The sequence below is a fragment of the Ylistrum balloti genome, unplaced genomic scaffold (assembly GCF_031769215.1).
Source record: "Ylistrum balloti isolate Yb309-2 unplaced genomic scaffold, AGI_CSIRO_Ybal_v1 Utg370076, whole genome shotgun sequence".
Classification (NCBI taxonomy): domain Eukaryota; kingdom Metazoa; phylum Mollusca; class Bivalvia; order Pectinida; family Pectinidae; genus Ylistrum; species Ylistrum balloti.
Window position 1 is genome coordinate 1,259,466 of NW_026782115.1, and position 14,825 is coordinate 1,274,290.

General features: G+C 34.8%; 2 protein-coding genes across 2 annotated transcripts in view; both read right to left on the reverse strand.

Moving 5' to 3' along the window:
• Nucleotides 1-6,064, reverse strand: part of LOC132549725 (cation-independent mannose-6-phosphate receptor-like) — a 49,711-nt gene extending 43,647 nt beyond the window's left edge. The window contains exons 1-6 of the mRNA XM_060213680.1: nt 5,904-6,064; nt 4,439-4,724; nt 3,620-3,884; nt 2,995-3,212; nt 2,239-2,401; nt 166-370 (exon numbers count right to left, since the gene is read on the reverse strand). Coding sequence (XP_060069663.1) covers nt 166-370; nt 2,239-2,401; nt 2,995-3,212; nt 3,620-3,884; nt 4,439-4,724; nt 5,904-6,064 — 1,298 coding nt within the window. The remainder of the gene's footprint in view (nt 1-165; nt 371-2,238; nt 2,402-2,994; nt 3,213-3,619; nt 3,885-4,438; nt 4,725-5,903) is intronic.
• A 3,401-nt stretch (nt 6,065-9,465) lies between these two features.
• The window catches only part of LOC132549722 (intersectin-1-like), a 46,061-nt gene continuing 40,701 nt past the window's right edge, over nt 9,466-14,825 (reverse strand). The window contains exon 40 of the mRNA XM_060213677.1: nt 9,466-14,790. Coding sequence (XP_060069660.1) covers nt 14,636-14,790 — 155 coding nt within the window. The 3' untranslated portion in view covers nt 9,466-14,635. The remainder of the gene's footprint in view (nt 14,791-14,825) is intronic.

Below are 14,825 nucleotides of genomic sequence, written 5' to 3' on the forward strand. Positions count from 1 at the left end.
GTGTTGGCCCTCTGGGGTCTGGTAATGAGTTCATCCCCGGATTTTGAGTAAAGAGTAATGTGTTGTCCCCCAGGAATCTGGTAATGAGCCCATGTTTTGATTTTCAGTAAGAGGTCACGTGTTGACCCCCTGGGCTAATTGTGAGATACATGTGGGTGTAGTTACCTTAGCCTCTGGTCACCATTTGTCACTGATCCAATAACACGGCCGTATGTCGAGTCACCAGCCTTTGTCTGACAGGCAGCCACATTGCGTACATGATCCATGTCGGGACATTGGATGCCTAACTCTCCACACACATTCAGGTAATAAACGTAGTAGTCACCACCTTTAGTACTGGGGGGCACTGTTATCTGGTACTTACGATCTCCTGTAAATGTCATCATATATTGTTAGGAATTGTCAGTCAACTTGTTTCATTTCTGTTAAGTTATCATAATTTCTGTATTTTTTTAAAGTCTTTATTTTTTTCATTTCTTATTCTCACATTTAACCTAGAATTCCTGATGAAAAAGGTAAGTGCTTTTTTAAAGGCATGCTATACACATTGAACTATTGAAGCAAGTGAAATGTGATCAAAACAACATATATAAATAATGATACAGAGTATAATAAATCAAAATTTTCCTACTAGGACCTAACAAGTCATTGCAAGCAATACAAAGCCCCTCACCATTAGGTGATGTGCAATAAAGATGTAAGAAATGGGTATGTTAAGTTTAATAAAAAATCCTCGAAGAATGACACCGTCAGAGTACTGACGAAGAATTAAAAAAATAGTAACAATGCCCTTGACCATGTAATTCAAACCCACAACACACAATTGATAAATTACCATTACAGGGTAAACTATGACCCCAACACCACAACACAGACTCCTGATTCCTTACCAGGGTAAACTATGACCCCAGCACCACAACATAGAATATTGATAACTTACCAGGGTAAACTATGACCCCAACACTACAACACACTATTGATAACTTACCAGGGTAAACTATGACCCCAGCACCACAAAATAGACTATTAACAACTTACCAAGGTAAACTATGACCCTAGCACCACAACATAGAATATTGATGACTTACCAGGGGAAACTATGACCCCAGCACCACAACATAGACTATTGATAACTTACCAGGGTAAACTATAACCTCAGTACCACAACATAGACCATTGATAACTTACCAGGGTAAACTATAACCTCAGTACCACAACATACACTATGGATATCTTACCTGGGTAAACTATGACCCCAGCACCACAACATAGACTATTGATAACTTACCAGGGTAAACTATAACCCCAGCACCACAACATACACTATTGATAACATACCAGGGTAAACTATAACCTCAGTACCACAACATACACTATTGATAACATACCAGGGTAAACTATAACCTCAGTACCACAACATACACTATTGATAACATACCAGGGTAAACTATAACCTCAGTACCACAACATACACTATTGATAACATACCAGGGTAAACTATAACCTCAGTACCACAACATACACTATTGATAACATACCAGGGTAAACTATAACCTCAGTACCACAACATACACTATTGATAACTTACCAGGGTAAACTATAACCTCAGTACCACAACATACACTATTGATAACATACCAGGGTAAACTATAACCTCAGTACCACAACATACACTATTGATAACATACCAGGGTAAACTATAACCTCAGTACCACAACATACACTATTGATAACTTACCAGGGTAAACTATAACCTCAGTACCACAACATACACTATTGATAACATACCAGGGTAAACTATAACCTCAGTACCACAACATACACTATTGATAACATACCAGGGTAAACTATAACCTCAGTACCACAACATACACTATTGATAACATACCAGGGTAAACTATAACCTCAGTACCACAACATAGACTATTGATAACTTACCAGGGTAAACTATAACCTCAGTACCACAACATACACTATTGATAACATACCAGGGTAAACTATAACCTCAGTACCACAACATACACTATTGATAACTTACCAGGGTAAACTATAACCTCAGTACCACAACATAGACTATTGATAACTTACCAGGGTAAACTATAACCTCAGTACCACAACATAGACCATTGATAACATACCAGGGTAAACTATAACCTCAGTACCACAACATACACTATTGATAACATACCAGGGTAAACTATAACCTCAGTACCACAACATACACTATTGATAACTTACCAGGGTAAACTCTCAGAGGAGACAGATCAATGTCAATGTTGTCTGATTCCTTGATAAGTTGACAGGTTTTGTTTGTGATGTCAACCTCTGCACAAGCATATTCTGTTTCCCAAACAACACGATATTGACAATTATAGTCCGCTACCAAGATAGGATCTTTCCCCTGAAATACATCAAATAAAGATTCTGAAAATGTTATAACAAGTCCACTGGTTTTCCTTTACTTTTCTTTCTTTTTAAATGGAAATATTTTGTATTTTTCAAAAATTAATAACAGTAATTCTGCAATAACTTCGACCAAAAGAGGTATCCGAGTCAGCAAATTTTAAGATATTATTGTTAATTATGCCTGTACTATTTTATACAACCTTATGAAAAGAAGCAGAGAATGACCTGGTAATGCATTGCCAATCAAAAAATATTTTTTTACCCTGCTACAAATTTTTGTGCATGTAACTGTAGGGTAACCTCCCATATTGATAGATACTGAAATGTGCTGCATGTTTGGAAATCATCCATCAAGCAAAAATAGTTCTGAAATCATCTATCATAGTATCAGATGGGAATTTACTTTCAGTGTAAATGTGAACATGGTGCAGCTGATAAAAGAACAACTTTTTACATGTCTGTCCCTCATTAGTTTGACGGTAAATAGTACATGTTCACTCTGTGTACTGGAATGCCAGTATTTTTAATAATCAAATTTGACATTCAGTAATAGATTTTAAAGTAATTATGCATGTAGTGATATCATACCCCTCTGACGCTTGGACATCGGAATTCTATAGTGGTGGAGGGATTGGCCGTACAGCCATTGACAGCCTGATCAGTGGTATAGTGCAGCATGAACTTGTTATCGCCCGTGGCAGCCTGAATCTTTTCTAAAGGAAACCCCATACCCATTGCTTTGTTTGAATCATTACTGTTGATCTGACAAGCACCAGCCCCTGGAGGACAGTTCTTTGTCTTTTCATCTGTTGGAAAAGAAACAAAAATCATTCTGATATGTAACATGTATATTATAGTCGAACCTCTTTATCTCAAACTTGGCAGGACCATGCGGATGCATCGAGATAACTAAGTATTTAAATTCATGTGAGTTTGATTGTTTTGTGTAAAGTTAGGCGGAGCCCTATGAAAGGACTCAATTAAATGGGGTCTTCGATTTTTATGAGTTTGAGATAACAGAGTTTGACTGTACATTTGTTTCTGTTTCTAAAGTATTTTTTATCTCAATATGGAAGTGTGCATATAATCTACCAAATATGTGATAAATGACATCCTCTTTCATATAAAGTTTTCTAAAGATATATTACAATTAATACACTAATACTTTCCTTTCCACATCCAATGACCTTTGAACTATGAAATGACCTCTCACCTGGCGCTCCACCTGGAATTTCTGTGATGCCGTGTATGTCTTTACACACATTAATATAGAAGTTCCAGCCTGCCTCCGATGACACCAAGTAACCACCATCTTTCTTAGTGAGTGGTGACAGATTGTGTTTTCGGTTTAGTTGGTCATACACATAACAAGGGACTTCCTTGACCGCACGCTCTGTGTCATTACACATCACATTTGTCCTCCACAGCACAAAGGTGGTACACAATGAGTACTCAAGAAATTCAGGAGAGCCTAGTCCCTGAAAATTATTTGTAGAAATGATTACAATTAATTTACTTCTGGTGGTAACACCTTCCTACGCAGAGTCGTTGGTAAAAGAGTCAGTTTCAAACCACAACAATGCTTAAATTTATTGAAATGTTTTCAGACATAAAACGTATGCAATGTACAAGACAAAGTGTCTGCAAATAGTCTTCCTAACTAGAAACTGTTTAAAAATCTCTTCCAAACTGCTGAGATTTATTGAAGTAGTTTCAGATATAGAATTCTACAAAAAGGTAACAATATACTAGCTCAATCGATACTAGCACCGTAGTAATATGAGTCAACCGGATTAGAGGAGCAAATTAATGTTAAGGAGAACCATTTTTTAGTATTACCGACTGGATACTGAGGGAATCATATCAATTGTGAACAGATAAATGGGCCCCACTGTAGTCATTGAAATGTCATTCTCCATTCTTCTTCTGGTTGTGTTTTAAGAACTTCTATTCTATTGACATTGCCAACCTGAAAATAGGCAAATGCTTGTTACAATTTTTAAAATTACATTAGTAAACAAGAGTGTCTTACCACATTCAAACTGCACTGGAATGTGATCATGGTAACATAGTGGGCGTTGACTACCTCAGGGCAAGCATCCCCCAGTAACACCAGGGTTTTTTCTGAAACTTTAGTGTTGTTAGCAGTAACCAGGTGTGTAAAGTTGCCTGCAGATTTTGGAGTTTCGCCTTTGACAGTCCTACAAACCGAAGCATGGTCATGACAATTTCCACCCTGGTGCTGTTTGATTGCCTCACAAATACTGATCTGATAAGTGGTGTTTCCATCCTCAGACATCATAGGCCAAGGGTTAAATCTGTAATAATACAAGATTCAATGTAATAACAAATATGTCTTAGTAAATCCTGTTATTACATCATCAGGTTTTGTTTAATGATAAAAACAAAACATGAATCTATTAGCACAATAACATCTAAAAGTTATGTTATTCACAGAATTTAAGGAGCCGTTCCCGTCTTTGTTTTGCTTAACTTTTGTAGTAGGGTAAGTAGACTTTCTACAGTATAGTATGTTGAAGAATTTCCTTACATCAATTTTTTTTGTTTTTTATTTTTGTTTTTCATTTGCTTTAGTATTTTGTATTGGTGCCGGCAATGGCATCCTTTGTTCAAACAAGTTGATGTATGTATATCGCAAAATACCACCACTGTAGCCAAGCAGTCTGGTCAGCCAGACTGGATTAAATAGATGAGCTGTGAGCAATAGGAGAGTTCACAATAATAAGAAGTAACATTCAAACAAAATATCAAATAATTGATAGATATATCTTTCAGATTCCAGCAGCAAAAGTCCCTATGAAGCAGCCTGTAGCTAAAAAGTACTTTACAAGCGTGAAATATAAACATTCTTTTAAGAGGAATTTGTAATTAAAAAATATCCTGTACACATGCTTCAAGGATCAGACTACGTACTTCTTGCCCTACCACTAGACTGAAGGGCATGTGTTTCTTTAGAATGCATATTCCATGTTCTAACAACCAGGATGTATGAGAAAAAGGAGTAAATATTATTGCAGGAGGAAATCAAACCCTCAAAACAGATTAGAACTTTAAAAGTTAAATCATCTTTTCATCAATGCATTTGGAATATACATCGCCATGTTGCCTAATTCATAGCACAATGTAACTTGTAAATGCATTGTATAACATTGGCAGTGTACACACACTTCTGAAGGTGGACCTGAAACAGGAAGGGTAGCAAGGGGGGAGGGGCGGGGTTACACGAATTGGACCTCTGCAGCTCGACCTGAATGGGTGTGTTGGGGGGGGGGTGTTGGTTACACAGATCCTATAAACAGATAGATGATAATTTACACGCATTATGTATATGCCTATAGAACACATCTCCTACGAGTCGATGCAATACAAACGCTCTGTATTAACTATGCGGTTGTTCACCTGTTCTATACATGATACCCTTACAATGCAAAGAATCAGCTGGGCAGAAAAATAATTCCTGGTGAAAACGTACTTACTTTTTAATCAATGAGAAGTCATAGCCACCATAAACACAGTCTTGTGATGTTTCATCACAGTATCCCCCGTGTAGACCTACTGCCAGACACAGGATGACTGTAAATACATAATGTAAATAGAACATAGCATTTGTTTTCTTCCTTGATCTGGCCGCCGCCATGATGGTGTGCAGAGTGTTTGCGCAGAAACACATGACTGTCACAAGATCAGTCACGTGATGTAATTTACTGTGGCGGGAAATTACGGTATTTTTTTTATAGTGCTGTATATCGTCAGGTGGGTGTGACACGATACACGGATCACGATACGATTCTATCGCGATATTTCAGAAACAGAAATTATATGATAACCAACATTTCATCACTAACAAATTATTTCTGCAACTTGATGTCACCTTTTTAGATTTTGATACTATTTGAAAAATGAATATAATATGATAAAGAGTTGATAACCGAATAAAATGCAACGAGTATTTGTGTGTAATACATAGCGTGAACGTTGGTCAAGGGAGGTAACTACAGTTGTTTTAAAAAAATAGGCATCGCGACACACTTTAAGGACGGATGTTGCATCGATGCATCATCTTCCGATACGATGCATTGATGAATCGTAACACCTCTTATTTTTTTGCACTTGCGGATCCATAAAGAAGGAGGAGGGTATCATATCAGCATGGTCCCTTAAATTTTTTTTTCATTGTATAAAATTAGAATTTGAAATAGCGACCGCAACTTACCTTTCCAAACAGTCTAAAAACTAAACATGTAGATGAAATTTAGTTGGATAATTTGTCAAAATCAAGATGCATATGGATTCTACTGGAGTCACAGTATACCCAAAACTGAACACTGAATACTATGGACCAAAGAAAACCAACACATACATGTGTTAAATATTTAAACAAATTGTTAAATGGATCCTTCCATTTTTTGTTAAGAAATTGTGACAAAAATTCTTTTCAGTCAGAATCAAAAGATGCGATTTTTCTCCCCTCAATGGCGCAGTCCTGAAACAGTTACAGACAGGGGGAAATCTAAACATTAAAAGCATCTATAAATTTTTTTATCAAGAAATAACAAGAAGAGATTTTGAAGGACATCATTGGCGGACGACAGGCCTGCAGGTGCGTAACTGCCTTTACACAAACAGGCTGCTGCATACACATCATTTTCATGAAACAACATATTTGCAATGCCATCCTGATTTCTTTCCAGCTTTTGGAAGTTTCCCAAACCTCGTGCCAGGTCCGTGCCACTGGACTCTACATTCCCAATTGGCTATATGACTTGCCAAGTATCCATCACTCTCCACTAAACACACAGGATTTCACTTCTTTTCATATTGAAATACAAAACAAACAAAATTCAGGAAAATAGTAGCAACGAAAACAATATATATATATATATTTATGGAGGAGCGAGAGGTTGGGGGTAGGCATGGTGGTAGGGGAGGGAAGGGAAAAAGATTGCATGCACCCCCTCTAATTGGAATTCCTGGATTTGTGCCATTATACTGGCCTAAAATGATGGCCCTAGGCCTTTTCAGAAGAAATTGTTGAAACATTTTAGTATATTTGACCCCGGAGCACTTGAAAGTGGTTCAAGGTAATTCAATTGTTCAAATGTGGTAGTCTTACATCCACCTGGTAACTTGGTAACACTTTATCCCAGCACGTTACAGCCCAGTATCAGTACCCTGGGCCTTTTGGTTGCTGGGTAAGAGGAGGTTAAGGGATGAAGAATGAGTATTATCTGAAACAGCTTTTATACATAATCTGAGGCAGGTCATAGACAGGATGTAGTTAAAGAGAAGTGGTATTTAAGGTAGGTAATAGTTACAGACAGGTGGGTTCTCTGAGGCAGGTTTGTAAAGGACAAATAGGTGACCTCTGATACAGGTAACAATAACTCATAGACAGGAGATCTACACCTTTTAGGCAGGTAATATGCTCATAGTTACAGAAAGGTGGTCTTTTAGGCAGGAATTACACTCCTTATTGTTGATAGGTGGTCTCTTATGCAGGTAATATACTCCTTATAATATTGTTGATAGGTGTTCTCTTAGACAGGTAAAATGCTCCTTATTATAGATAGGTGGTATCTTAGGCATATAATATGCCCTTAGTTATAGATAGGTGGTCTCTTAGGCAGGCAAAATGCTCCTTATTATAGATAGGTGGTCTCTTAGACAGGTAAAATGCTCCTTATTATAGATAGGTGGTATCTTAGGCATATAATATGCCCTTAGTTATAGATAGGTGGTCTCTTAGGCAGGCAAAATGCTCCTTATTATAGATAGGTGGTCTCTTAGGCAGGTAAAATGCTCCTTATTATAGATAGGTGGTCTCTTAGGCATATAATATGCCCTCAGTTATAGATAGGTGGTCTCTAAGGCAGGTAAAATGCTCCTTTTTATAGATAGGTGGTCTCTTAGCCATTAATATGCTCCTTATTATAGATAGGTGGCCTCTTAGGCAGGTAAAATGCTCCTTATTATAGATAGGAGGCCTCTTAGGCAGGTAAAATGCTCCTTATTACAGATAGGTGGTCTCTTAGGCAGGTAAAATGCTCCTTATTATAGATAGGTGGTCTCTTAGGCAGGTAAAATGCTCCTTATTATAGATAGGTGGTCTCTTAGGCATATAATATGCCCTCAGTTATAGATAGGTGGTCTCTAAGGCAGGTAAAATGCTCCTTTTTATAGATAGGTGGTCTCTATGGCAGGTAAAATGCTCCTTATTATAGATAGGTGGTCTCTTAGGCAGGAATTATGCTCCTTATTGTTGATAGGTGGTCTCTTAGGCAGGTAATATGCTCCTTATAATATTGATAGGTGGTCTCTTAAACAGGTAAAATGCTACTTATTGTAGATAGGTGGTCTCTAAGGCAGGTAAAATGCTCCTTATTATAGATAGGTGGTCTTTTAGCCATTAATATGCTCCTTATTATAGATAGGTGGCCTCTTAGGCAGGTAAAATGCTCCTTATTATAGATAGGAGGCCTCTTAGGCAGGTAAAATGCTCCTTATTATAGATAGGTGGTCTCTTAGGCAGGTAAAATGCTCCTTATTATAGATAGGTGGTCTCTTAGGCAGGTAAAATGCTCCTTATTATAGATAGGTGGTCTCTTAGGCATATAATATGCCCTCAGTTATAGATAGGTGGTCTCTAAGGCAGGTAAAATGCTCCTTTTTATAGATAGGTGGTCTCTAAGGCAGGTAAAATGCTCCTTATTATAGATAGGTGGTCTCTTAGGCAGGAATTATGCTCCTTATTGTTGATAGGTGGTCTCTTAGGCAGGTAATATGCTCCTTATAATATTGATAGGTGGTCTCTTGGACAGGTAAAATGCTACTTATTGTAGATAGGTGGACAGGTAAAATGCTACTTATTGTAGATAGGTGGTCTCTGAAGTAGAAATGTGACCCGTTATGAAATCGTATAATTTACAAAGTTAAAGTTAGTATTCTAATATTGAAAAAGTCAGTGTCTTATTTCTGTATAGGAATGTGACCTCTTTTATGAAATCACATTTTTATAAAGTAGCAAAAGCAGACAAAATCAACTTTTAAAAATATTTATTTTATTTACATCATATTTAATAATATTTCATATTGTTATTAATTGTGAAATGACCATTGTCCACTAAAATGACCAGCTATACATATTGCACCTTAGGGTCAGTGGAGCAATGGCCAACAGAATTTAACGCTACAACCTGACACTACATCACTGTACACACTGCCACTACTGGTATACACAGTACATAGAGATCTACACTACATATATACGTCGTAAAATGCAGATGAGAAAATTTCAGATTTAGAAAAGTGAAAAACATACAGATATTTCAAACCTGTAGCTAGTCTTATAGTATTAGTCTTTTAACCTTTTATGTAGCTGAGTACACTGTACAATGATTACTACATGAATATATATCCTACATGAAGCACAGGGAGTCACTATACAACCTTGGAGCTTTACTGAAAAAGGACGAACTTTTCATGTTAATAATTCTGTTGGCTACTGAAACTGTAATAGATTTGGGTGGGCTTATTACAGGACATGGTCTTATTCCTGGATACTTCCGTTAATTAAGTAAGATCAATTAAATTTTACAGAAACTAAGAGCAATAAAGAAAGGATTATCATTGTTAATACATTATCAAGCTGTTTCAGATGATGAAATTCAATACTATTATTGTTATGGTCAAGCTGTTGCAGATGCATATACAATATCATTATCATTATTTCCAAACGGTTTTATATGAAAAAATTCAAAGCACATCATCACTATTTCTGTTACACAGAGGATGTTACACAAAAATTGTCTTATGAACAATCTATTTCATATAATGAATTACAAAAATATCATTAATTCAAAATTATTTCGTAAAATTTTAAATGGTACAAGGGTTATAATATACAGATCTTTGAAAATAAAACTGTACAGATTACAGTCAATACATTTTTCAAAATGTCAAAAATTGTCAAAAAAATGACGTGATGATGATGAGAAGGCCATTTTAACTATCAACATGAAATATGATTAAGGATTTAATTAGGGACTTCGAAACTCTCACTAAATACTTCAAACTTACATAATTCAAAATAGTTGAGGATTGTAAGTAGAATCATCATATCTTATTTCAGTTATCACATGTATCTCTATGAAACTGAAAAAAAAAACAACATAACATCATGTTATAATTATGTTTTAAATTTCTGAGAAAATAGCAAAATAAGTATTTGCGAAATTGTTATTTCACAATCACATATAAGATCAGATACAGTTACTTTAGAAATCCACTTGTAAAGTCTGTTTCTGAGTGATTAAATCTACATGAAAATTAGATTTTAAAACAATATCATATCACTATTCCAGCATTTTAAATATACCATCTAAACACCAGGACCTGTAAAATCAGAGTAACAGAAACACCATGCAAGGAAATTTACAGAAAATTATGGAATAGTGATAGATTTCGTGTTTGGAATAGAACAATCAGCACTTATAAAGGTAATATCTGTTTATGTGGATGTAAGTATGTTACTGTAGACATGAAAAGAAAAATATTTGGTCAATTCCTATGTAGATAGTTAAGACCAGCACAAGTACATAATATTACGTCTTTTTTTTTTTTTTTTAAGTTTTTAAGCGAAAAGGAACATATCTTAACCATTCAAAACCACTCCTTGTCAATACAAATTTGATCATCACTTCAAATTATTTGTTTTTTTTTCTAAAGGGAAAAAAATACTTGTGTTTAAGTATGCTTTACTTACTGAATGATGCAATGTTTCTTTTACCCGAAACAGTTCCTTCCCACTGAGCAAAGAAATAATAAAATGTATTTACTGAGTAGACTAAATGATGGCATAATGGCACAACATGTTTGAAGTTCTTTTTAATTTGATAAGCTGATTGTAGAAGGGAGATAACTGTGTTACTGTAGTATAGATGTGGGGATCTTCTCACTTTTTTTATTATTAACTATTTATTTGCAATAATTAATTGGAATTTATGATGAGTAGACTGTTTCCATACAAATATCAGAAAAAACAATAAACATTTATAAAATTTTGACTTGGTATGAAAAATATTCTTCTACTAGAACTTGTAAGGAAAACGAAAATTAATGAAAATTATGTCAGAAATGTTTAAATAATCATAACTCGTTCAGTGAACCTGCCACTTTTACGGGAATGTAAATTAAAATCAATACATAAATAAAACAAAGGAACAAAATATATAAAACAAAGCAGGAAGGTAGTAACTTAGGAAAACAAATGTGTTAAAACTAGCATATGTACCAGGTCTATAGGTAAATACACAACTTGATAAAAGCAAACATTATGTTATAAATTTGACCAGGATCCTATAAAAAATGCCCAAAAAGCCACAAAGTCTCTTATTTTAGAAATTCTAAACCTGAACCCTATATATCACACATCACTAAAATCGTGAAAATTATACATGTAAAAACATACACTAGGATACATGTATATTGTCATTCTGTAAAAATATACAAATATTTCATTTTACTTTATATTTTGGTTCTGACCGTACGACCCATGACAGGTATTTTGTTCAGTGTTAAAACATTTTTCCCCACACATTTGTCACAAACAAACAAAAAACAAATATATCAAGTGATCTTAATTAATAAAACATGCTCTTAATTGGATAAACTTCCATTGTGAAAATTCAGGTTCTCCCTAATAAGACTAGTACTGAGTACATTACCGAGATGGACATTAATTGTATTGTTAAGCAAATCTTGCAAGATTCTTTTCCTCAATTTAAAGATACATTTTCCTTCATCCAGAAAAGTAAGATACTCAAAATAATTAGTGTGAAATAATTAAACAAATGTTAATCAGAATAAAATATATCTAACTAATTACAACAGGCATAGATGTATAGACTTACAATCAGATTAGGAGTATATTGTTTGTCTATTTTTTATCATATTGATACCATTGTTATGGATAAAACACTAGATACTGAAATCAGGGTCTAGATAAATGATTTTTTTCATTATAATGTTTAAATTTGAAAGTATTGTTTCAAGATATTGATTTTTTTAAAAAAAAAAGACCACCTTGCCAGAAATATTGATTTTTTTTAAAAAAAGACCACCTTGCCAGAAATATTGATTTTTTTAAAAAAAAGACCACCTTGCCAGAAATATTGATTTTTTTTTAAAAAAAGACCACCTTGCCAGACGCATCAACATATGAAATATGAAATAACTGTTTCATTTCTGTTGACTTCTACAGTGTACCTGTTGTGAAAGAACTACAAATTCTACCCTTTAGTGTTCGTAACATACATTCAAATTTATGTGATAAAAATATTTCCGATGTAATCTAGAAAACATTTATACAGGAAATTGAAGTTGTGTATAGTAAATGCAAATGCACAGTATATACCACTAAATAAAAAAATAAATTTGTGACTCACTTTTAAAAGTTTAGACATTTGTTATTTTCTATAATATGTGTTACATCGACAAGTTCATAAATGGCTGATATCACTAAGAGTATTTTCAAATCATCCCATCTCTTGGCTGACTAGAATCTCACAATTGACAAGATGTGACAAAGGGAAAGTTGGAGGCAAATTCTGTATTATTTAAAAAAAATTAAATCTAAATTACATACATGTATATGTCACTTCCTACATCCAGCACACAAGTAGGTGCTTCAAATAAAATATACTAAATAACAGGTGATTACTGTTAACTAAATTCTGTAGTATTGGTGATAATTACAAATCCAGTGCTTAAATGTCTAATTTACAGTACTGTACAAGTAATAGTGCAATGATTGCATACTCCATGTTAATTACCCTTATACTATTTCCATATCTGATTTCATTTAATATTTTGTACAGTAATATATAATATTCTTCGCTTTCAAGTAAAATCACCACCCTCCTCCCCCAATAAAAGAGCAATATCTCTTATCTTTTACCCAGGGGAATGTTTTACACTCCTTAATGTTACCTTTCATTAAAGTAAATAAGTCTTCAATTTGATTAATTAAAAATTTCAAACTTTCTATCCATATCACATTGTTAACTTACTACCTTTTCTTGGAAAGTGACAAAAAAAAAAAAAGAAAAAAAAAACACTTCAGTAAATAGATGTGAAGGAGAATGGACAAGATTGATGGTTGTGAAAAATACAACAAACAAAAAACATAGTACCAACATTTTACCATACAGATAGCAATACTTTTATAAAATCACAACATTCTATATATAGGATTTCTGACAAGCCAACCATTTGTGTGTTGATGCTGGATACACAGGCTGCAGCTGAAATGACGCTTACTGCAGGTGGAAAGGGCCAGTGCTTCATTAATTGGTTATAATAAATATAACAGAGAATTCTTTATTTAAGCCTAAAGAGCAACATGAAATTCATCATCCATGGATTCTTACAGGCACTGGATTGTCTCCAGCGTCCAGGCTACTGTATGTAACAGTTGATTCTCATATACAGGTACAAGTCTGCCTCCAGAAGCAAAGATCAAAAAAGTTTAATGTCCATTCTGATATAAGAATTATCCAAATGTCTTCAGAAAGGTAGGTTTGTGTGGTGATGTATCCAATTCAGTATTGAGGTACCTGAATATCTCCAACAATAACACAAATCTAACACACACACACCAAAGTCCCGAGTAGGGAGACTTTACAAGTTTACTGATTAATGTCCAATCACACATCCAGGTACCCGAATGTTACCAGCAGGAAGACTAGTTTAATACGAAATGCAACAGATATGCACCTGGAAGTCCCTAGTAGAGACTTGACTTGTTAACTTGGTACTGTCAATTTCAACGCAGGCATCTACCCGGGTAAATGTTTCAAGCACAGAGACTCGTGCAGGTAAACATTTGTTTCATTATTATCCTATTTTTAACATCACAAGACTAAAGGACTTTGAAGCTTTATCTAAACTTTAGTTTTTCCTAAAGTTTGCAGTGATTTTACATTAAAAATGACATACAATTCACTTCATATTGGGCCACGATGCAAAAATGACAATCTAGAGCTGGAGAAAATTCAAATTTCAGAGCCATTTTCTTTTCCCTCAAATACAATTCAAATACTATACACCCATGCCATTGATAAAACACACAATATATTGTAGTGTATTTATTGCCTAACACAACAGATCTACAGCCTGTTATTACAGCCGTGGATTAACATCTATTTGACTGTTACGTATCCTTGTCATACAGTTGGAGGTCTAGTTTCACCAGCACCTCCCCCGAGCTAACTTCATGTAGTAACAGCCTCTTTGTGATTGGTCCTTTGATGGTTTTGTTCTCGTCCATGATTTCCTTCACACATATCTCCGTCCTTCCCAGGAAATCTGTAAACACAATCATTCTTGAAGTAAACATCAAG